The sequence below is a fragment of the Galleria mellonella genome, unplaced genomic scaffold, assembly GCF_026898425.1.
Source record: "Galleria mellonella isolate WM207_F2 unplaced genomic scaffold, CSIRO_AGI_GalMel_v1 utg33, whole genome shotgun sequence".
NCBI classification, from domain to species: domain Eukaryota; kingdom Metazoa; phylum Arthropoda; class Insecta; order Lepidoptera; family Pyralidae; genus Galleria; species Galleria mellonella.
In genome coordinates, this window is record NW_026442079.1 from 14,886,226 (window position 1) to 14,912,149 (window position 25,924).

At 41.4% G+C, this 25,924-nt stretch overlaps 2 protein-coding genes across 14 annotated transcripts in view; one reads left to right on the forward strand and one right to left on the reverse strand.

Annotated features, from left to right (window-relative positions):
• Positions 1-16,675, forward strand: part of LOC113515662 (protein furry) — a 239,400-nt gene extending 222,725 nt beyond the window's left edge. For all 9 annotated transcript variants that reach the window (XM_052896473.1, XM_052896478.1, XM_052896475.1 and 6 more), the window contains 9 exons: positions 348-521; positions 1,413-1,550; positions 3,215-3,419; positions 7,287-7,471; positions 8,342-8,629; positions 10,785-10,934; positions 12,079-12,209; positions 13,532-13,662; positions 14,041-16,675. In XM_052896473.1, coding sequence (XP_052752433.1) covers positions 348-521; positions 1,413-1,550; positions 3,215-3,419; positions 7,287-7,471; positions 8,342-8,629; positions 10,785-10,934; positions 12,079-12,209; positions 13,532-13,662; positions 14,041-14,150 — 1,512 coding nt within the window. In that variant the 3' untranslated portion in view covers positions 14,151-16,675. The remainder of the gene's footprint in view (positions 1-347; positions 522-1,412; positions 1,551-3,214; positions 3,420-7,286; positions 7,472-8,341; positions 8,630-10,784; positions 10,935-12,078; positions 12,210-13,531; positions 13,663-14,040) is intronic.
• A 4,216-nt stretch (positions 16,676-20,891) lies between these two features.
• The window catches only part of LOC113517957 (H(+)/Cl(-) exchange transporter 5), a 30,320-nt gene continuing 25,287 nt past the window's right edge, over positions 20,892-25,924 (reverse strand). For all 5 annotated transcript variants that reach the window (XM_052896489.1, XM_052896488.1, XM_052896490.1 and 2 more), the window contains 3 exons: positions 24,588-24,751; positions 23,436-23,649; positions 20,892-22,660 (listed from right to left, as the gene is read on the reverse strand). In XM_052896489.1, coding sequence (XP_052752449.1) covers positions 22,570-22,660; positions 23,436-23,649; positions 24,588-24,751 — 469 coding nt within the window. In that variant the 3' untranslated portion in view covers positions 20,892-22,569. The remainder of the gene's footprint in view (positions 22,661-23,435; positions 23,650-24,587; positions 24,752-25,924) is intronic.

Consider the following 25,924-nt stretch of genomic DNA (forward strand, 5'->3'; position numbering starts at 1 on the left):
CAAAAAAAATGTTTAGGAAAACCGTGTACACCTAGACAGCCACATTTTTACATGTATAACAGTACCAACTCCGTACAATGTTGCCACTTTAAGTCACTCGCTACTCTTCTTCACCCTTTCTATGACACGTCGAATCAAAGCTCTCCCCCCCCCCCCTCCCTCTCTCTTTACATATTTAAATCTGATCTTTTACTGGTCTGTTTAACATGTTTCATTTAATGGTTCACTAAGCAATCTTGATTGCCAAAAATTGACAAAATACCTTTTCGACTAATTTGTTTAACATGTGGTGACATGTGTTGACATGTGATGACGTGCGGTAACACGTGGTGCGGTGCGATGTGCAGGTGATATTCAGCCAGAGCTCAGAGCTGCTGGAGCGCGAGTCGTCGATGGCGTCGTCGCTGGAGGAGGTGTCGGGCACGCCCGGCAACGAGCCGTCCGCCGCCGCGCCCCCCACCGACCACTTCGGCGTCTTCAAGGACTTCGACTTCCTCGAGTACGAAAGCGAGAGCATCGAGGTACGCATCGTAGATGTAGCAGACTGCTTCATCAAATATACATATATGAATACAATAATGATTGTTCCAGTATGTAACATTTTCCTATTTTTTTATTTTAAATTAACCTTTGATTTCGTAACTAAAAATCGATGCAAATGGTTCAAGATTAGTATAACATGGTGGTCATCCTCCGTATTGTACTACAAGGATGATGAATAGGTTGAAGTGGTGATGAATGATATTTATTTAATTGATATAAATGTTTATTTGTAGGTGTATTTATTTTTACTTGAGACTTGGTTTTTGTAAATGAAATTTGTTGATTAATTGGGATTAATGGTGGACTATGTCCTTCTTCATTACATCATATTATGTATATTGTACTAAATTTTATTGGAATGAATTGAGCTATTAAGACGCTACAAGGTAACAAATAAACTCACTTTTACATTTATAATGTACGTAAAGTTATTAGGATATTGTAATTTGTTTGTAGATATGTATTTAATTTTTTTATTTGATGCTATTAAATTAATTCCTGAATAATCAATTGATGTTGATTGTTAATATTATGTTTGTTATGCTAGATGCCTATTGGGCTCATCAAATTGGTCACAGTAGTAATGCAGTTCTTTGTTTCAAGCTACATATATCAAAGTACTCGGATTCATAATAATATATATTTTTTATACCACTGAGGTGGCAAACAAGCATACGGCCCACCTGATGGTAAGTGGTTACCGTAGCCTATGAACACCTGCAATACTATAATATATATCGTAACCTAAATATATATACGTGTATATGTAAATGTTTGCGCTTCGTCGCTGAGTTCGACGACGCGTCCCCGATGCCGGCTCCCCGTGGTGTGGTGGTGCAAGTGAAGTAAGAGTGTGCTTGCTGTTGCAGGGCGAGAGCTCGGACAACTTCAACTGGGGCGTGCGGCGGCGGCCGCTGAGCGAGGAGCGCGACGAGCGCGGCGGCCGCGAGCGCAGTCCGCCGCCGCCGCCCGCACGCCTCGCGCCCGCCGCCCTCGCCGTCCACCAGGTACTGCACGCACGCACGCACGCCCGCACGCACGTACACGCACGTACACGCACGTACACGCACGTACACGCACGGACATGCACGCACGCACACGCACGTACACACACGCACACGCACGCACGTACACGCACGCACACGCACGCACGTACACGCACGCACACGCACGTACACGCACGCACACGCACGTACACGCACACGCACACCGGCCCTACACGCTCTTACATACCGTCGTGGTTCATTCCTGTTGAATTCATTACGATGAGCCCACTGACCTGTTTTCATCCTAACCCATCATCTCTCACTGGTGCCCCACCAGTGGATACCGATAGAGCGGACGGGATTAACATACCATACTACCTACTAATACAAATTGATAGGTGGGAAAGAAATTGTTAGCAATGGAGTTTGACAGCCCCATTGCTAGCAATATGCCTTATTAGGTCGACCTCTACGTGGTTCGCCCTGGAAACCATCGTGAACAATTCTTGTTGAATTCGTCACGATGGGCTAACTGACCTGCTTCATCCCCGCCGGTGTATACCGATAGCGCGGGTGGGGTTACCATTCCATTATCATCCATTAAAAAAAAATACAAATTGATCTTGCGTCCTTATATATAGGTATAATATACCTATCCACTCACAACCCACATGTATTCCACATTTTAATACTATCAGATATTAAAACAAATCTATTGTATACATATATAGGTACATACCTACACCTCGATACTAACACTAATTAAAATGCAATTTTAATGCCTCAACACTAAGAGAAGGTAGAGATTGTTTGTAACGGAAACGAACAGTTCTATTGTAAATAACAATACAATACTGTCCGATCGACCTCCAAGTAATCCTTCAAAAACCATCGTGCTTAATTTCTAGTAAGTTGGCTACGATAAGTCAACTGACCTACTTTCATGGTTACCTATCCATCACTAATACCCTGCCAGCGTGTACCGATAACACAAAATGGGTTACCATTCCATTATCATTAAAAAAAAAACTACCACAAATTAGAATATATATATTTTTTTATAAAACTTAGAATGGCAAACAAGTTGACGGCCCATCTGATGGAAAGTGGTAACCGTCGCCTATAGACATGAGCAGTACCATGGACATAACAGAGTATGCTGTTTCGTCCATGATACCGCCCATGGCGTGAATTTACTAAGTACAGAGGAATAACACCTGAGTCCTCAGGAATGGCAACGCATGGGGGGTATCATGAGCGAAACAGTATACTCTGTTATGTCCATGGTACTGCTCATGTCAATAGGCGACGGTTACCACTTTCCATCAAGTGGGCCGTCAGTTTGTTTGTCATTCTAAGTTGTATAAAAACAAAACAACATCTGATCATATTTTAATTTCATTGTACATTAATAGAAGGAACTTTTTGTTTTATTTATTTATTTATTTAATTTTTTATTGGACACGCCAGTTGTTTATAAGAATATGACAGAGGTAATCAAATGTACAAAGGCGAGCTTAACTCTAATAGAGTTCTCCTCCAGCAACACCCAAACTGGAAAGGAGCATCAGTGTCAGCGGGTAGAGCGGTGTACAAATATTGTGACAATTTTTAAACAGACAAAATTAAATTAATTACATTGTATTTAATTTACATTATGTTTTAATACAAATTGTAATAACAAGGGTGGTCACGAGGACTCGTCGGACGAGGAGGGCGGATGGGAGGAAAGCGCTGGCGGCTGCGGCGGCGGCGGCGGCAGCGCAGGTGGCAGCGGCAGCGGCAGCGGGGCGGGGCACTGCGGCCGCGGCGGGGAGGGGGACGCGTCCGTCGCAGCCGAGCACGCCAGGACGCACTCCTTCTCCAGCGCCTCCAGCGGGGAGCCGGACGGTTTGTACTATTATTTCTCATGTACAAGAGATGGTTACATCATCATCTTCCTACCCTTATCCCAATCATTTGGGGTCGGCGTAATATGATCTTATCCATATTACAAAAATATTTGATTTTTAATTTTACGACCGGCCACCTGCCTGACGTCAACCCTCTTTGGGAATGCATTTGTTGGTGCTTTCCGCCACCTACGGTATGAAGGAAAGGATTGAGGAAAAAAGGAAGGGAACGTTGGAAATGTGTAAAGGAAATTGGTGAATGAGAGGTATAAGGGACTTATGTGGGAAAGGAAAGGGGGGGACACTGCATTTGCGGAAAGGACTGGGACACTGCAGTGGCTCGGGAGGCCGGGGTCGCATACCCGTATGCCCTTATTCTAGAATCGGACAGATTTCTAGAGAAGAACACCCCTGACGCTGAAAAGAGATGGTTACATGAAAGACAAATAGTCTAAAGATATTAACAACAATTTTGCTCTTATTTTCTGGTATAAGTTCAATTTTGAATGTTTACAGAGCAAAAACTAAATGTGAGAGAGTAGCGATGTCATTTTGATTGACATCGATTGAGGCATGGCGACCACTATTGACAAACACAAGGAATTTACTGATTTTAACATAGAATTACTTACTTTATGTTTATTAAAATGATTGTTATTTTTATGTTTTTGTGTAGATGTTGTTATGTAGGGACACCGTTGAGCGGTGGAAATACGTTTGTCCTTACTTCTGATAATGAGGATGAAGCGATTACAATATTTAAGAAGGTACGTGCACTTACTTGATGGATTCTCATGCGCCGCACTGCTTTCCACCTTTGGCTGGATGCTGTTATAGATTCTTGATTGGTAGGCTTACACAAATCTTTAAATACACAATATTTTATCTGTAATTTGATCATCTCCTAGATCACTGTTCGGTTATGCTCTTGATTCGCGACGGTACGTGATCTCGAGCCGAGTGCACGGACGAGTTCACTAACTGCCCTCCAACTTAATAATAATGTAATCGCTTCATATCCGCGAGGTACCAGAGCTACCAGAGGGAGACTTTGTACAAAAGTCGATTGCTTGGGTACCTCTGTCCCATTCGTGTTTCTACTGTGAAGCAGTTGTGTTTGCATGCCTGTGTTTCGGTTTGAAGGGTGGGATATGGCGTGAATTTACTGGGTACAGAGGAATAACACCTGAGTCGTCAAGAATGGCAACGCATGGGGGGTATCATGGGCGAAACAGTATGTGTGTGTACTGTTATGTCCATGGTACTGCTCGTGTCTATAGGCGACGGTTACCACTTTCCATCAGGTGGGCCATCAGCTTGTTAGCCATTCTAAGTTGTATATAAAAAAAGAGGTGTGTGGACATTCGATTAAGAATCGAATAATCGATCGATTGAAGCGCCGCTTGGAACGATACATGTTATTTCATTTTCAACGACATCATTGTCTTAAACATAACATGCCTTTGTATAATAATGGAAACAGGAGTAAGATTTCTAAATAGATGATAATGAAATGTTAACGACGATTGTATCATAGACTAGCGGCCCGTCCCGGCGTCGCACGGGTGGACATTTTTGCATTTTAAAAAGTGGCCATTAAGGCTGCACACGCGACAGAAGTTTAAAAATGGAGTAATTTCTCCCGTTTTTCCAACATTTCCCTTCACAGCTCTGCTCCTATTGATAGCAGCGTGATGACAAGTATACTATAACCTGCCCAGGAGTATGAAGAATAATTGTACCAAGTTTCGTTAAAATCCGTCGAGTAGTTTTTGTTTCTATAACGAACATACAGACAGACAAAAATTTTACTGATTACATTTTTGGCATCAGTATCGATCACTAATCACCGCCTGATAGTTATTTAGGAAATATATTTCAGTACAGAATTGACCTCTCTACAGATTTATTATAAGTATAGATACACAGTGCCAAAGCTATGATAAATAGAAAGAAAGAAAGAAAGAAAGAAAGAAAAATATTTTATTCAGTGCAATGTAAAAAATACAATATAAACAACAAACGAGAAAAAAAATGAGCAAATAAAATGTACATATAATTAAACTTAATTTACCATAATTAAAAATTAACATAAAATAATCATTTTTACATCCAAAAATGCACTGAAATGGCTCCACTCAGCTTTAATGTATGTCCTAGGTGAACATACAGCTGGTTTTCAGTGGCACCAAAAATATATATATAAAAGGGGGGGAGAGAGAGGGCACTATTTATAATATTCATGATAATAATTAAAACAAAATTACAACTAATAAATACAAACCAATTACATATACTAGAAAGAACAAAATAGAATAAAATAACATTAATAAATATAAACATTAAACATATATATACAACTACTTTGCCGTAAGATTTATAGGTTAAATAGTACATAGATAATTCTTGTATAGTTTTTTAAAGGTGAATAATGATTTGGCGTTCCTAACTGGCGGTGGAAGATTGTTCCAGCATTTCGTAGCAGCGTACTGGAAGCTACCACGAAAAACAGCTGTTCTGTATCGTGGACAAAGTAAAAGAGAATTTATTCTTATGTTACGCTTTGAAAAATTTAATTTATCATACAGATATGAGGGCTTTTTACTGTGTATTACGCCAAAAAGCAATGAAGCAAAATGTAAATTTCGACGTGCTGTCATATTTAACAAGTTATTCTGTTCCAAAAAGGGAGTGATATGAGCACGACGAGCAATAGGAAAGCAAAATCGAGCACATGCGTTTTGGATACGTTGTATCATTTTCTTAGTTCGAGCTAAAAGGCACTCCCCAAACACATTATCAGCGTAATTAAACTTAGACAACACTAACGCTTCGCACAGTTTGATTCGAATATCAACAGATAAGAATTCGCGCAGCCTGTACAGTACTTTTAGTCTGTAAAAACAATTACGCATGATATCCAAAATATGTTTTTCGAATTGTAATCTCTCGTCCATAACAAGACCTAAATTTCGTGCATATGTCACTTGTTCTATATGATTTCCAGACAAAACGATTTGTGGTTTACGTGCATTAATATCAGTTACTTGACGTTTGGAGCCCAATAATATGAACTTCGACTTACTGGGATTAACAACTAAACAATTTTGTTCACACCAAGAGGCTAAGCGATTCAGATCTTCATTTATTCTATTTACTACCGACTCAGTTGTATCCGGTTTTACAGATATGTATAATTGAAGGTCGTCAGCATATAAATGATAATTACAATTTTGAATAGTGTAAGTAATATCAGTCGTATACAAAATATTCTACCTAAATAAATGAGGATGTATTTAACTCGGTTAGCTTATCGTAACCAACTGATTCAGATTGACCATAACATAACATTACCATAGAGAATTTTAGTAAAGGTCGAATACTATACTATTTTAGGAAAGGTCGGTAATGGAGTTACTAGTTCCCTTTATTGTCATACTATTAACACTTTTAGTGCCGGGTGAAATAGAGGTGCCTGTGCGAAAAAAACCGGTCTAATTTCACAGTTTTACAAGGAATAGGAAAAACGTCGTCCACAAAGAGTTCAAACAAAAAAAATTTTTTTTTTTTAAATATCTTGTAATGAAATTAGATAATTAATAACGCATTACAAATTTATTTTGAGATAGAGTTCTCCCGCAATGCGAGTAGTAAACCGCTACAAGGCGCGAGCCGATATATCGGCTCTGGCATTTTTCGCAAGTGTAGCAGGAGCTAATACATCAGCTCCCGGCACTAAAAGGGTTAAACATCTGCAGTTGGTTGGAGGACTATTTGCAATAAGTCGTTGTCTGCATTACCTATTACATATAAAAAGCAATTCCCTCCTCCTCACATCCTCCACTTGATCGATATACGTGTGCAGGCGAGCGCGGCGACGTGACGCCGGTGCCGGGCGCGGTGGGGTGCACGATCGGCGTGATCGGCGCGATCGGCGCCGGCGGCACACCAATTCGCGACCAATGGCGAGCGTCGGTGACGTCGCTGCTGCGCCACGCCGCGCACATGCCGCCGCTCGCGCTGCTGCACCGCCTGCACACCGTCCTCAAGGTGCGTACCGGCACACGTTCATGTTCATGGCGATACGAAGTCACAAGTACTACTCGTAACTTAATGGAGGAAAGGAATCGACTCGGTTTAAGGACAGACTAGATAGATAGATAGTTTATTTACATTGCGTATAGCACACAAATAATGATACAAAAATTCACACGCAATACAGACGTACACGGTTAAAGAAATGAAAGACTGAAAAACAAAAATTAAGCAACAAAAGAAAAAAAACAAATAGCAAAATATATAAAACACTGAATTGTCGACGATTCCCAGCCCACTAATGGTTTTTTTTTTTATTGTGGGTGAAAATGGTATGGTAACCCCGCCTGCGCTAACGGGATACGCTGACGGAGCACCAGTGAAGGGTGATAGATGAGAATGGAAACAGGCCAGTCAGCCCATTATGATGAATTCATCAGGAATTAACCATGATAGTTTTCAGGGAGAACCGCGAGGAGGTCGACCTGGTTGGGTATATTGCTAGTAATGGGATTCTTAGTCTCCATTACTAACAATCCCTTTCCCTCCGCCCACTAATGGTTAGGAGCCTTTAAATTTAAGGCGAGACTGACTTCTCTTGCATTTTCTATTGCTAGTATAATGGATTGTTTGTTTGTTTTTTTTTTTATATTATTTTTATTTGTACCTTTCCTGCACTAGATTATCTGTTAATTAATTATTTTTTCTTTTATTACACTGGGTTGGCTGATGGAAATCTCTTTTAGAGAAAAGTCTTTCGTTGCTAACAAGTTGTTAACCCTTAAATAGTTGAAGTTTCAAATTTGATACCGGGCTTTGCATTGTTTCAATGTTAAATATTTTTTTAATAAATAAGTTGACGTGTGGTGTTGCGCGTGTGCGCAGGAGGTGGGCCGGCGCACGGCGGCGCTGTGCTCGAGCGCTGCTGGCGCTGCAGGTGGCGGTGCAGGCGGTGCAGGCGGTGCAGGCGGTGCAGGTGGTGTAGGCGGTGGCGGCGGTGGCGCGGAGCTGGGCGCGCTGGCGGAACGCGCCGGCGGCGAGGAGCCGGCGCTGGTGTGGGCGGGCGCGGCCGCCGCCGACTGCGCGCGCGCACGCGACGCCGGCCGCTACGCCGCGCTCGAGATACACGAGCACCTCGACACCTACTTCCAGCGCCGCGACCACCTGCTCGAGGTACAGTACCTGGCCGACCACACCCACTCATTCACTTTTGTTGCAGTATCCGGCCGTAATGCTCCTCAAATATTGCATCTAAATTGCGTCCACCATGTACCCTCTTGTATAGGCATTCCGTCACCCGTATCCAGTAGCGAGGGCGGGATGCCTTAAATATTGCACCGCAAAACATAAAAAAAAAAGACCACTCATTCACAAACCAAACCACTCACCCGATTTACATAAGACTCCTACAGAGTGTATATGTAAATACACCCTTCCAGATAAAAGAAGAACTCTCCAAATCGGCTCACAACTAACAAATATAAAAATACAAGCAAATTAATTAAACCTCCTTTTCAAAGTCAGTTAAAAACAAGTATTTTTTATACATGTAATAATAATAATATTTAATTAACACCACACAGAGTAAATCAATATAAAATCACATTTTTCCTATATATTTCCTTCGTCCATTATTTAATATATAAATTGTAACAGACTATTTTTTTTTAATGAATGATAATAGAATGGTAACCCCACCCGCGATGATAGGTGAGGATGAAACAAGTCAGTTAGTTCATCATAACGAATTCAACAAGAATCGTTCACGATGATTTCCAGAGAAAACCATGTATTAGTCGGCCTATTAGAGCATATTACTGGCAATGAGACTGTCAAAATCCATTGTCAATAATCCCTTTCCCCCTAACAGACTATATTTACATACATGTACATTTCCATCAGCTTCCACAAACAAGTCCCACTAATTAAAACATTCTAAAAACACCTCAATCAACAGTTTTTTTTTTATGGATAATAATGGAATAGTAACCCACCTGCGCTATCAATATACACTGGCAGGACACCAGTGAGAGATGATAGGTGAGCATGGAAGCATGTCAGTTAACCCATCGTGACGAATGCAACAAGTATTAATCACGATAGTTCCCAGGGGGAACCTCGTGGAGGTCGACCTGACAAGGCTAACAAGCCCTTTCACCAAACAATATTGTTACAGACATAAATAAACTACAGTAACCGCTTACAATCAGATAAACTGTATACTTACTTGCTACCTACACAATACCACCAAAGAGAGACTTTGTACAAAAGTCATTTACTTGAGCACCTCTGTCTCATTTGTGTTTCTACCGTAAAACAGCTGTGTTTTCATGGTTGTATTTCGATTTACAGGGTACAGAATAATAACTCCCAAGTCCTCAGGAATGACAACGCATGGGAAGTATCATGAGCGAAACAGTACACTCTGTTATGTCCATGGTACTGCTCAAGTCTATAGGCGACGGTTACCACTTTCCATCAGGTGTACCGTCAGCTTATTTACCATTCTAAGTTGTATAAAAAAAATACAAAAAATATCATTACAACACTAAATTGTATAACTAACCAATGACTACTTACCTTAAAATTAAATAAAAGGCCCCAAGAAAATTAGACAAATTCGCTTTTTTAAAGACACTTAATTATAACTTGTGCCTTACCAAAAATTTCTTTTGCCATACCTTATTGCAAATATACCAAATTGGGTCTAGCTACGACCTTCTCGACACAGATATCTGACCTGTTTATCCATCAAACCGCCTGACTATTACCAACTTTGACAGAGGTTATAGATTTTTATTAAATACATTTCAGTCTTAAGTAAACCTACACAATATAGAAAGAGCACTAACAATATGAAATCGAAATGAAATAGGTTCATCGTTGATACCTACAGGGAAAATAGACTAACAACCATATATATATATATATATATATATATATATATATATATATATATATATATATATATTATTTTAGAAAAAATAGTTCAAAATTCAAATTGAAAAAAATCAATTTGATTAGAGAAATTTCCAATCCAGTTACTTGCAACTTTACAAAATAATAAATGACTAAAAAAAAATGGATGAATCAATGTGCTTGTTTATTTATTTATTTATTTAAAGGAACACCAACAGCATATTGCATTATAACATATATAACAAACATTAGATACGATACAATATCTATGCACATGCTTATTAAATGTATTCACAGCGTTTGCTTTAACATTTAACAATTATAATGAATTAAATAACACTAGACTACAAATATTTTAAAAGTTGCGTTATTAGGTACAGAAATATACGTGTTATTAATATGACTGCAGACGCTGGAGTGGCGCAGCGGGCTGGATCCGCGCGGCTCCTCCGAGGAGACGAACCGCAGCCTCTACAAGCTGATCTTCCAGCTGCTGCTGCTGCTCGAGACCCACAACAAGATGGTGGTGGCCGTCTACCACGCCGCCCTCGACAACAAGGTGCGTCACTACCGCAAGTCGCAAGTGTCAATTGTCAATTTTCAAAAACAATTGAACGCTTTTCGATGTTTCATACTGATTATTTAAAAAGTATTTCGCAAATATATACCAGAGGGAGACTTTGTACAAAATTCGATTGCTTGGGTACCTCTGTCCCATTCGTGTTTCTACCGTGAAGCAGTTGTGTTTGCATGGCTGTGTTTCGGTTTGAAGAGTGCGATATGGTGTGAATTTACTGGGTACAGAGGAATAACACCTGAGTGCTCAGGAATGGCAACGCATGGGGGGTATCATGGGCGAAACAGTTTACTCTGTTATGTCCATGGTACTGCTCATGTCTATAGACGACGGTTACCACTTTCCATCAGGTGGGCCGTCAGCTTGTTTGCCATTATAAGTTGTATAAAAAAAAGAAAAAATACCAAATTTACAGTAACTTAGTAATAATCAACATCGTCGGATTAGCTGTTAACTATCCACCTCTGAACATAGGTCTCCCTCTTTGACATGGTTTCGTCAATAGTTACCACCCTTGGCAGGCGGAATGACAACTGTAGTTAAGCTTTGGTGATGTTTTGAGAGGGACGCTGCTGCTCATCGCTCGCCCTCCCTTAGTCGCCTCTTACGACACCCACGGGATAGGAGCAGTTGCCCCATTCAATGCCAGGATTAGCTACATACATTTTTACTACACTGAAACGTGATGGATTGATAAAAAACATTGAAAATTGTTTTTTGAAAATTGACAAATTTTTAAAACCGAGCACACTTCGGTGAGCTCTTAATATTTTTCCTACGGTTTTTTTTTTAATGGGTGATAATGGAATGGTATCCCACCCGCGCTATCGGTATACGCCGGCGGGGCACCAGTGAAGGATGATAGGTGAGGATGAAGTAGGTCAGTTAGCCCATCGTGACGAATTCAACAAGAATTGTTTACGATGGTTTCCAGGGGGGCTACGTGGAGGTCGACCTAATAAGGCATATTGCTAGCACTGGGGCTGTCAAACTGCATTGCTAACAATCCCCCCCCCCCCCCCCCCCCCCCACCGTACGGTTAGGCTTGGACCTCCCCCTATAAAAGATATAAATTTTTCACTATTGAATTCTACGTTCTGTAAGTTTAAATTATTGTGTGTTGCAGGGTAAAGATATGAGCGGTACGGTGTGCAGCGTACGCAACGCGCTACTGGCCAGCATGGCCGACAGCTGGGGAGAGGTGTCCCCCGCGCCGCACGACGACGCGCGCCTCTTGCAGCTGCTGCAGCGGCAGAGGTATCCCCACCACACCACCACACGTGCACACATTCGCACATATACTCTCACTACACCGTGTCTACATTTACCTTTTTATATTTTTACTTGTTTTTGCAATGGCCAATACAATTTGCTATGGCAACCCAGTTACTAGCCCATTCAATGGAAAGTGGAACTGTCGCCTATACACATGAATGGCTTCTGATTGATATCACAGAATATACTGTAACGTCCATAGTACTCCGCTGTGTTGACAAATATCGCTGCGTTATACCTCGAAACTGTAATTTTCCTGTCGTTTTAAATACTCAAATCTCCATACAGTTTTCGAGACCCCACGAATACATTCTAGAATCTAATAATAATATTAACGTTTATGATTATCCTTCTTCTTTTAATTTAAGAGTTTCCTCTTGTCGGTGCAACTAATTCATGTATCTTCTTCCAGCCAGCTCTATCCCAGCCCTTGATCCATCCTTGATCTCCCTATACGACATGACACCCAGTGTTTCCTTTATCTGTCCCATGTTATTCCTCGGTCTTCCTCTTCCTCTTTTGCTCTGATGATTATGGTGAATGATTATCCTATCAACTATTAATTGTCACTGCTAAATATAGGTCTCCCAATTGGGGGGTTTTGCCAGTAGATATCATGCTTGGCAGGTATGTTGGCAACTGTAGCTAGTAGTAAGTTGGTGATGTTTTAAGAGCGACGCTGCTGCCCAATACTCGACCATTAAGTTCTTTTGTCTTCTTACGACATCCACGGGAAAGGCAGGTGTGGCCTATTCTATGTCGAAATCACATTGCCCTTAATTAATACATATATTACAATGAAAATCTACAATCGGGATTCTGTGACGCCATTGCACAAGTAAACAGTGTCAGATTAGGAATATTGTAAACACAATGAACCCGTTCGCTCTAGTTTTTTTTTTTTTTTGATAGGTGAAAATGTAATGGTAACCCCGCCTGCGCTATCGGGATACGCTGGCGGAGCACCAGTGAAGGGTGATAGATGAGAATGAAAACAGGCCAGTTAGCCCATCATGATGAAATCATCAGGAATTAACCATGATAGTTTCCAGGGAGAACCGCGAGGAGGTCGATAGGATTCTCAGTCTCCATTACTAACAATCCCTTTCATCCCCGTTCGCTCTGGTTGGTGTTCAACGTTTTACAATTTATTAAGACAGTAAAAATGACATTTCAGATGTATAATTTTATGCAACTTTGACGAGCAGACAGGCATTATTGGTTGTTTAGTTAAAAAGCCAATACTTGATAAGGCTATAGCCGTCCCAGGCCAGTAATGTAGTGCGCACGGTGCGTGTACGCAGGTGGGGCGCGGCGCTGGCGATGGTGCGCGAGCGCAACGCCGAGCGGATCCTGGAGCGCGGCGAGCTGCCCGACGATGACGTCACCAGCTTGCTGCACGTCTACTGCAAGGGGCTCGCGCAGGCCAACCCCGGTGCGTACCATTCCTTATATATAGGAGATATCATTCAGCGAAGATTTATTCCATTGGCCATACAAAACAAGATAATATTTTCCAATGTATTATGTCCAAATTTAATGACTATTTAATGGACTTCGATAAATGTAAATTGCCAATTTAACTGTGCATGGTAATCTACATAATAAGTATGATGTAATTTATACCATTTGAAATGACAAACAAGTTAAGGGTCTGTCCAATAAGTTACTATACCATTCCACTTTGGGAACATTAATTGGATGTTTGACGTCTTTGCCATTTGCACTCGTGTTGAGATACATTCTGTTCGTTTCATTACGAGAAATTAATTTTAAAATGATATCAATAATATGTACCATTCCGTTGGATCAGACATGGTGGCGATATCCCGTCCCGTGAACGAGCTGTCGCAGAACTTGTCCTTCATGATGGAGAGCCTGTACAAGGTGTCGGTGGCGCTGCAGCGGCAGGAGTACGGCTGATCACCCCGCTCGTCCCCCGTGTCCCCCGGGCCACCCCGCCGCCGCCCCGCCCCCGCCACGCCCCCGGCACGCTCGCACCAAAGCATTCCCCACCCGCACGCGACTGACGTGATGTTGTTAAGCGACTGATGTCAGTCGTGTCCCCACTAATTATTTGTATTGTTATCAAACACCGGCTAACGAATTGAACACGATCCTCATATCACGCTAGCAGTTTTATATAAAACCCCCTTATACGAATAAGGAGGTAAAATAAAAGATTGTTTATTTTCATTAATTGAAATATTTTTTTAACGATTACTCTGTTTTGTCACTCTTTCCATCTGAGAATTCAGTGTAAAAGAAAGAGACAAAACCATTTAATAGCTAAAGTTTATTTGATGTTCGTCGTTTTAGGTTTATAAAGGGAAAAATATGTACCGGCAGATGTAGAATAGAATTTACGTCTTGCATCACATAACCAAATATTTTTCCCATTCTGATATATTGCAATAAATATTTTCCATTCCGTTCATATCATTTTGCACTTGCATTTCGAAAGTGATAAAATGAGTAGTGTACGATAGCGGACGGCAGCGCGTGTGAGCGTGAGCGTGTTCAAGTCGTTGTCCGCGCAGCGTCTGCCGAGCGGCGGCGGTGTCGGCCGCGCGCTGGTCCTCCGCGGCCGGATACTGCACCCTCGCATAATTGTATAAGCAACTATGAAGTACATCACAAATATTTATATGTTATATATTTTTTAAATGAGAACGTATTATTAGATATATATTTGTAAATGCATAATACTGGGCGCCGTGCGACACTCGCCGCATTTAGACACCGCGCCCACCGAGTCGGTCGCCCGCATACTGTCATAATTACGTATTAACTATTATATCAGAGCTCGCCGCTCGCCGCTCGCCGCTCGCCGCCCGTCGTCTGCTAGGCCCACAGCAACAAGGTGCTGTCCCCCACTGAAATAGAGCGATCGAACAAGAGTAGTATTGGAAGCACGAGCCGAAGGCCATTAGCTAGTTTATTGCTAAAAAATATTTCTTTTTTTTTATATTTTGTTTTTTTTTTTTTTGTATATGCATTCTTTTATCTCTTATTACTGTCTTTGTCTTTTGTTATTTGTTCGCTGTAAGTAATGCAAATAATTTATATATCTATCTATCTATCTATCTATCCGTCTGTCCTATTTCAGCGGAAACTTGTACTTTTCTCAATCGTCGAAGTAAAATAATAATAGATTATTTCAAGATACAACAGTTTAACCCATACAGTACTTGTCTACAGCTGACCTTGACACATGACAGCAAAATGACAGATTTTTCCCGTCTACCCACCATAAAATATTTACCCGAGTGTATGATTCCATTTATTTTTGAAAAGTGCCAATTATCCACCGTCAATCGTGTGATCCTCGAGCTAGGATACCTTGTGGTATGAGGAACCAGGTAATAGATACTGCGACCCGAACCGATTCAGAAAAGTTCGTTTCTAAAAATTGTCCCGACCGGAAATCGAACCAGGGACCTCACTAACGCAGAGTGACGCGTCCACCTCTGCGCCACGGAGGTCGTCAGCTAAACTATTTTATGTGTAAATAATGTTACATTTCAAATTTATTCGTCGTCTGCACCGGAGGCGGCGGCGGCGGCAGCGGCGAGCATAGCGAATTTAGTGTTTAATTTAGTTAATCCCATTTACTAATAAATAATGAACGTACTGACTTTAGTTTTCAAATAACTGATCTCAGATAGTGTATTAGGAGCGCGTCCGGTGCTGCGACGCAGTTCCGCGCGTGAACATGAACAAACTAGAGGGCGCCGTGCTCCGTGCTCCGTACCAAATACTTGATTCGTAATAATTATACGCGATGGCTTGTGACGCGGAATGCGCGCAATGCGCGGAGGCCGTTTCGTGCACTCGCCGTCCACCGTTACAATGTATGATACACATCGATTGTATTATGTAAACGAAATGTCCTCTGCGCTCGTTTGCTATTTGTCTATGGTATATGTCGCGTTTGAACAGTATGCCACTTTCTGAACTGATTCATTGTGCCCTATTTTTTTTTTAACGACGTTTACTCAACTATTGTTTGTGATATTATTGCCTTTGTTGTAGTGGTTGACAATATTTATTTTGTAGTATAATTTTTTGTCTCGTGCAAAACATACTCGCGCTGCGACGCGACGCTGCGCCGTGTCCCGGGCTCGCAGGCGTTCGTGCAGCACATGTACGACGTACACTGAGTACTCACGCGAGCATGTCAACACTGACCCCCTTAGCCATAAAAACCTCATATACAAACCTATTTTAGCTATTGAACTGTTTTGTCTCTTTCTTTTACACTAAATCCTCAATTTGAACGAAAGGGACAAAATAGTGTAGTAAAAGTAGGTTTTAGTTTTTATGAATAAAGGGGTGAACGTATACGAGCCAGGTTACAGAACGCAGCGCTCGCGACCAGCCCCTTAGTGAAATACTAATGTTTATAACCAATCTTATTTAACTAAATAAATAAATAGATCCTGATAGCCACTTGTTTTATTACGCGCCCTCTACACCCGTGCTAGGACACCTGTGTTATGGAAAACATCTAACGAACAACAATCGGAGCACCCTGACTAGAGGCAATTCAGAAGAGTTCGTTTCCCAATTTGGCACGACCACGTCTTCGAACCCGGGCGCTCAATTACGCAAAGCAACTTACCCACCACTACGCCTTGGCGGTCTGTATATATTGTATCGTGAACGACACAGCATATTTTGTTATGACTATGGTACTGTTCATGTCTATAGGTGAAAGTTACCACTTCCCATCAGGTGGGCCGTCAGCTTGTTTGTCATTCTAAGTTGTATAAAAAAATACTCATAGCTTAGTTTTGGTCACAAGAATTAACATTTAAAACATGCCGCGGTAAAGGGCCGGGCCAATATGTCCGGTGGATTGTTTTTGTACTCTAAGACCGTTTAAAACGAGGCAAATCTTGATGCATCGTCGCGTCGCCCTTTGTCTCGCCGCCTAGTCTCCCTGGATTTTCACGTTACCTGTTTTTTTTTTAAGAATGAAAATGGAATGGTAACCCCGCATGCGCTAACAGGACATGCTGGCGGAGCACCAGTGAAGGGTGATAGATGAGAATAAAAACAGGCCAGTTAGCCCATGACGAATTCATCAGGAATTAACCATGATAGTTTCCAGGGAGAACCGCGAGGAGGTCGACCTGGTTGGGTATATTGCTAGCAATAGGATTCTCAATCTCCATTACTAACAATCCCTTTCCCCCCTCACGTTACCTGTTAAAATCATCATGGCACCAAGGATAGGAAGAGCGCACCGTTGTGTTTGGCGAGGACTTCAACAATATTAGAGGACAGAATTAACGCCAATTTCAATATAGTAATTTCTAAATATGGCTGCGTTTGATTTAAAAACCGTGTTATTCTTATTTGCATTAGTTAACTATGAAAATATATAGTAAAACATTTATTAGATGTCATTTTAGAGGACAATTGTACATTCCTTTGTTACTCGATTTTATGTTAAAAACTAGATAGATTTTCTGGCAGTGCAATATTGAAGCTATAAACGAAATACGACACAATCGACCAGTTGATGGGTGATATTAAAACATGGTTGTCACGAAAAATCTTATAAATTTATTAAATCACGCTTACAGAAGCGTAAAGAAGGTAACAATTCAATTTTAAAATTGGGCAATAAAATAGAAAAAATATTATTCACTGAATTAACAATGACTCAGGCTGCAGCTTTTAACGTTGCTTATAAAGTATTCTTACCAGGAAACGGAAAAACTTTAATGCAGTTTGCGAATGGACTGAATTTTAATATTATTATTTCAACCGTTAACTGTCCACTGCTGGGCATAAGTGCTTCCCTATAAGCGGAGTTTTGACAGTAGTTGCCACACTTGGCAGGCGGGTTGGCAACCACAGTTAGGCTTTCAGAAATGTTTTAAGACGTACGCTGCTGCCCATCCCTCGCCCTCCCTTAGTTGAGTCGACAACCGCGGGATAGAAAGGGTGACCCATTCTATGCTGGGACACACGGCTGATTAATTAATATTCAATAGATTGAATAGTAATACATTATCTACGATCATAACATATCGCGAATTTACACACATTTACACCTAAATTTACACGACTTTATTATAACATTAATAGAAGAAGAATTGTCAATTTCACGGACGTCTGAGGCGTGCTATAAATTTCAGGCAGATAGGAAGTTTTTTGAAAAGAAAAACGGACGATAAACGTAACTACAAGCCGCGAAATTTTAATAGGCGCAAACAAAACACAACGCAGTGTTATGATCGCGACGCGCGTAGTCAGCAATACCCGCAAATGCAAAGTAAGGAAGGTCGCGCATAGTATACTTGCAGTAATAAACAAGTGCATCAAACGAATTTGCTGACAATGAAAACGATGAGGCGAATGACACTACAATAAATGATCTTCGAGAATACGCGCCTAACTCTATTGATACTTTAACTTTTAATACAAATGATTTGGTTAGATATAATTAATAAGATTATATATTTGGTATCAAATTTAAGTGCCTTCATATTAATGTTAGAAAACAACTAGTTGAAGAGGAAAGGGATTGTTAGCAATGGAGTTTGACAGCCCCATTGTTAGCAATTTACCCTATTAGGTCGACCTCCACGTGGTTCCCCCTGGAAACCATCGTGAACAATTCTTATTGAATTCGTCACGATGGGCTAACTGACCTGCTTCATCCTCACCTATCATCCTTCACTGGTGCCCCGCCGGTGTATACCGGTAGCGCGGGTGGGATTACCATTCCTTTATCAGCCATTAAAAAATAGTTGAAGAATTTTCCGTTAATTAAAAATTTGTTATAAGAGGTTTGTAGAAATTTACAGTCTGTAGGATCTTTTATATTTCGGCCTCGAATGTAATAAACAAACATTTAGTTAAAAGTTCTATATATTCAAAAAATTGCAATGTACTTCCTGTGAATTTTTTTTTTATGGGTGAAAATTGTATGGTAACCCCGCCTGCGCTAACGGGATACGCTGGCGGAGCACCAGTGTAGGGTGATAGATGAGAATAAAAACAGGCCAGTTAGCCCATCATGATGAATTCATCAGGAATTAACCATGATAGTTTCCAGTGGAAGCGCTAGGAGGTCGACCTGGTTGGATATATTGCTAGCAATGGGATTCGCAGTCTCCATTACTAACAATCCCTTTCCCCCCTCCTGTGAAATATTAGGTGAGGACCATTGGAAGCAATTTAAAGGAATTATTAATTACGCATCAGGATATTTGAATGTTCAATCTCATTCGACTCAACGGACACGAATGTCTGGTCGTCACTACTGTGCCCTGTCCGCCTCCCAACAAAACTTTATATGGTAACTTAACAATTGTTACTTTAAGGACCAGGATCAGATTGCTGGAAGATCCACTCCTCAAGAAAGGAAACTATCATTTATGGTGCAATAAGAGATGTTCTGATGCCGTCGCAACAAAAAATGCGGTCCGTCACGTCTAATTTGGGATCCAACTTACCAAAAAGCCTAATCTCCATCTCCTTAAGACTGCCTCAAAGTTCTTCAGAAAGAGTTTGTCAGAGCAGATGCCAAGTGTACACATGTATTATATTTATCAGGAACTCCTATTCACCCCACCCTACATAGCCAATTTTTTTTATGCAACTTACAATGGCAAACAAGCTGACGGCCCACCTGATGGAAAGTGGTAACCGTCGCCTATAGACATGAGCAGTACCATGGACATAACAGAGTATACTGTTTCGGCCATGATACCCCCCATGCGTTGCCATTCCTGATGACTCAGGTGTTATTTCCTGTACCCTGTAAATTTACTGCCATATTTTACCTTTCAAACTGAAACACAGCCATGCAAACACAACTGCTTCACGGTTGAAACACGAATTTAATCATTTGGAGCAACTTCTGTCGGTCATCTCGGCTTCCGTTACGTTTACTCTACGGCTCTCTTACTCACAGCGCTGACGACTAAACTGCAGCGAATTCGGGACTCGACTACAGAGGAAAATCACCACCTTGTTGTACTATGATCAAACCATAGACTTAGTAACGTACTATGAAATCTAAGGAACAAACCATTCTCCATTCACAGAAGTACTGAAGTAACTCAATTCGCTCGATACCCTTAGTGTGCCGGACGATAATTCGATTGTTTTTTAATCATTGTCATATTCACATACAGTCTTTGACATGATCTTACAAGATCGACCGCTCACACTCGTGTGCAAAATACATTCCTACATTTTATAAAATGGCCTTTCTCATAATCTGGTTCTCCTTCTTATAAGCTCGATTCTTTCAAACGTAGCGTGGAAAAATATTTAATAAGCCTACTTAGAGCGAGCAACGGTCGAAAGAAAACTCTCTTTTCGACTCATACAATACTCTCTATACTCATAATTAGTAGAACTTACTCAACTTAATTACACGCAAATTAAACTGGTAGCTACTACATTAAAACACACTTAAAACCATGTGTCCATTTTTGAAGTCGGTTGAAAATGTATGGGCTCGCCTTGAACTGCTGTACGGACATTCGTGGACTTGCATGACTCGAGTCGAGTCTGGCCAAGTGTCGTCCGTAATACAGACTACTCCCTTGTCCAGTACATATGCACACAGTCACCAACTCTTTGAATTTGGTTTAGCAGCTCAAGTGATACAGGAATAATTTAAATAAAAAGCTCTTTAATATAAATATATCTATTTTGCGAAATATTTAAAACGATTGATTGATTACAAAATAAATATATCAGGAAAATAAAATCGATTAAACATTTATAGACATTCACTACTAAAAGTCCACAGTTGATGATATATTACAGCGGTGTGCGCAGCGCGACACATCCATTGTACTCCAACGCGTTATAGCATTAACTATACATGTGGTAGAACAATACAAGGTCGTGACACATTCACAAGTACAGTACGGGAAGTAAAATAAGTGATATAGACGTAGTGGGGAGGGATGGTCTCCGCGGAGGCGGCGAGGGTGGCGGGGCGGTGTGTCGGCGGGCGGCCGGTGTCGCTGCACTGAATAAATTATCATTATATATCTGTATCACAATAGTTATTTACAATATATACACGTCAATTTTTAATACCACATATACACTATAAGCGAAACGCGCCCCTTACGAAGCTAGCCGCAGCGAGACGGCCGCCCGCCTCCACGGACCGCGACCTGCGCGTGCACACGTTGCTTATCTTATAATTGTTTTCATTCATTATTATGCTAGTGTTACACACGACCACGCGTGGACCAGCCCCGCGCCCCGCGGCCCCTGCGACGCTGGCTGCTGGACGCGGGCTCGTCCGAGTGTGTCTTACAATACAATTATTTTCATATGTCCAGATTGTAAAGTTTGTATAAAATAAACATAGAATGAAGACAAAACAAGTTAACCTACTAAAATCTACAGAAAATGAGATATCAATGTATAAAATAATTATGCACAATAGGACTAATCTTATATACATCTCAACACGAACTCCAATCTCTATTATGTATAGACTTAAATCGTCGTAAATCTCAATCAATAATAATTCTTATACACATGTAATAATATTGTAAATACATTAAAAATTTAAATACATCTGTGTTCTAATTTAGCTAAACAAAAATAACATCTCCAACTCCGCTCCACGAGCACGAGCGACCGCCCGGGCTCAGTCCACACGACACGACACGACACGGATACGTGATTATCAAATTATTGAAACTCATTCATGCAATAAATATTGTACAATATAATAATCCATTTATAAAAACTGACAATAACATTACAAAACTGTATATCTAATTGTTTAGTGTGGCGTCAGCACGCCGGTGTGAACCGATTGCCAGTCTATTCGACAGTTGCCGCCGCGTCCACGTACAACGGACGACCGATATATACAATAATTATTTGCTAGGAAGCGGCTCGCTCGCGTAACGTACGAAACAACAATAATTGGCTCATACGACTTGACATGTTCATAGCTACACTACGGCCGGCGCCTCCCGCGCCGTACTCTAAGAGGAATTATTCAGCGACGTTGCAGCTGCCGCGCAGTGGTCCACTGGGCCCACACACACACACACTAACATTGAGCAGTGCGACTGTACGCGACTGTCGGCAGCCGACAGTAGGCACGTGGTAAACGTGCGCTGTCGCAACTGTATCAACCGCATACACACCGCACTTTACGAGTATACCGCTAACAGGATGTTAGCCAGTTGTAGGCGTCGACGCACGCGTGTAGTGGGCTATGATGTCGGCCTCTAATATTATTTGCAGCCTAACCTATAAATTAATACCATGTACGTAATATCCGAGGATGTCCGTGCACTCAGTATGATGCGGCTCAGTGCGCGCCGCCGTATCAATTGAAGAGCACCGAGTTGGGGTCCTCGTTGTCCATCTGCTTCACGTGGCGCAGCACGTCCTTCTTGGTGATAACGCCGAGCAACCGCCTGCCAACAACAATAACAACGCGTCAGTCTTATGACTTGAGGCGAAGCCGTACCAGAAGCTACGTGTACTAAAGTGGCCTTTAACTATACATATATTGACTTTGAATGTGATGGGAGTTTGATGGATGAAAATTAGTGAAATAATAACAGTGGCAGTCAATGCATAAAACACGATTTACACCTTTAAAGGCTGTGGACAGTTAACTGTCCACTGCTAAACATAAGGCTCCGCCTTGGGAGGCTTTGCCAGTGGTTGCCACAATTGGCGAGCGGATTGACAACCGCAGTTAGGCTTTAGTAATGTTTTGAAAGGGATGCTACTGTCCATCCCTCGTCCTCCCTTAGTCGCCTCTTACAACACCCACGGGAATGGAAGGGGTGGCCTACTTCATGCCGGGATTACACGGTCATGTTCAGTTTTGATTATTTGGATTGACAAACAAAACGTCAACCCATTGACTGGAAAGTGTATCTACAGACACAAAATGCACTATGAACGTGCCACAGCCCTAGCACCAGCATAGGAATAAAATAATGCCACTGTACATGGCGTGTTAATCCCAAATCCACTTTGCACAAAAGCAAAACAGTAATATAGGCAATGAAGAATATTTGTTTATTTATGTAAACTTTAACGCACTGTAAAATTCTATGTCCGGACTTAACACCGGACGGTGTTCTCTTCCAGTCAACCATTGGACAAACCGAAAAATACGCAGGCGGTACATTGTTGAATAAAGTAAAAATAAAACAATATATAATGAGGTACGCTTACCCGTTGTGTGTGACGAGCGTCTGCCGCAGGCCGAGCTTGCGGAACATGTCGACGACAGTCTCCATGGGCGTCTGGTCGGTGACGGTGATGGGCGCCATGTCCAGGATGCGGTTGAGCGGCAGGCACGGCGGCGGGCCCGTCGGCGGGTTGCCCGCGCCCGCGAACACCACCACCGACTGGCCCGTGATGCCCTCTATCGTGCGCCTCGCGTTCGCTACGTTTTTAAATATTAACAATAGTATTAATTAAACGGATCACAAATAATTTGAAGATAATACTTGTCCCATATACTGAACATACATTTTTTGTTTGCACGATGGCTATATTGTTCAACTTATAAGAAAAAATAGTAACGTATTTCAATTTGTATTGCATCCATTCACCTAGCAGTAGAAAAGGCAACGGTAATAAGAATAATTCACTACGTTTACTTTTACTAATACATCCAGCACCCTACAGTACTGCCTGATAGCTCGAGCATTGTCAATACTCGTGAGTTGTGTCCCAACCCAATCAAGAGGACTAAGCACAAGTATAATTTTTTTATGCAACTTAGAATGGCAAACACGTTGACGACCCACCTGATGGAAAGTGGTAACGGTCGCCTATAGACATGAGCAGTACCATGGACATAACAGAGTGTACTGTTTCGTCCATGATACCCCCCATGCGTTGCCATTCCTGAGGACTCAGGTGTTATTCCTCTGTACCCAGTAAATTCACGCTATATCCCACCCTTCAAACCAAAACACAGCATGCAAACACAGCTGCTTCACGGTAGAAACACGAATGGGACAGAGGTACACAAGCAATCGACTTCTGTACAAAGTCTCCCTCTGATAAATTGCATTGCAGTATGACCACTTAGCAACATCTCTGTCTGCAGTCCGCAGATCCTAAGATTGTCTAAATCACGTGAATTTTCAAAAACATTTTGGGATCATTTGAAAATTATTGTCTCTTGCTCCATGCTTCAGAAGGCATGTAAAGCCGTTATCCTATGAATCATTCCAGAGATTGTCATGTAGACCACCTTCCTACAAATGTTCCATGCTTTACGTCCATTTAAAACAAGGACACTATTCATCAGACCAACCGTATGCTTGTTTGCCACTATAGTTAGTTATTGTTAGTGGCCGTAGTGTACCGTACCTATAGCTAAGTTGAGATCCCTGCGCAGCACGAAGCCGACGAGGTACTGCGACTCCTTGGACACGACGACCGGGTACCCGTTGTGTTCGGTCTCCTTCAGCAGCGTCTCCACGTCGTCCACTGTCATCGAGTCCTGGGTTATCACCGCCAGCGTCTCGTTACGTCTGCACACGAGACACGTTACGCTCACATTAATACCATCACACAAGCTAATTGTAAACTCCTTTAATTATATCAGATATTCACCATTTGCAAGAAAAGTTGTGATTCTCTACAATATACCAACGATTCACAATACATTACGACAGAACCGTAATGAAAGCGGCTGAAATTATATTTATTTTTTTTTCTGAATGTTATCGCTTTCAAAATATATCCGTCGCCGACATGCTGAAATTGCTGGCCTGTTATCATAGTATATTCTTGCAAATGTTGTATCAGAATCCAGCGGGTCCACCGTGAAATGAAATTCCGAAATTTCGGACTCAATTTCGTGTTTTTGTTTATACCAAAATCGGACCAATAAATGGAGTTTAACATTTCGTTCGTCATACATCCTATCATAAAAGTCCAAAGGAACAATATTTTAACATTTTTAATATTTCCAGCATGTATGATGTAATTTTAACATCAAATTTCTGTTTCGTTTGACTCCGAGACATCGGAAAACATTTCATGGTAGGCCGTCTGTATTAAGACCATAAGTGATTTACTTGTTTCTACACGTATTTTAATATCAATACTGATAATAATAAAGTAAATCGCCAGCTTTGTATATTTATATATTAAATTATGTATAACTGTATATTTGAAAGTAATAACGGTTAAGAAATTCGATTATAGCTTTTTTATTTTATATATTTGTTTATTTATTTCAGACAACTTGTAACACAGCTTAACAAACACAACAGCTTCACGGTTGAAACACGAATGGGACAGAGGTACCCAAACAATCGACTTTTGTACAAAGTCTCCCTCTGGTGTATGGACAAGGGCGCGTACAATATGAACACAGTGGCCTAACATTACGTTATTTTTTCAATGCGACAAAGAATGGTGGACCAGCTGATGGCCCAACTGATAGATAGTGGTAACTGGCACCTATAGACATGAAGACATCAATAGAACATACACTGTGATGCCCGTGCCACCCCTCATGTACCATACCACCATTGCTGAGGACTATGGTGTTATGGGCTCGCACCCTGTAATTTCACGGCCATATTTCAGTATAACCCTTTATACATGCCCCCCTTCAAACCGAATCATCCTCATTGTCATATCAGCCTTCACTCCCCTTCCTCAGTTCCATCCCTCGCCCTCTTCAATTACCTCTT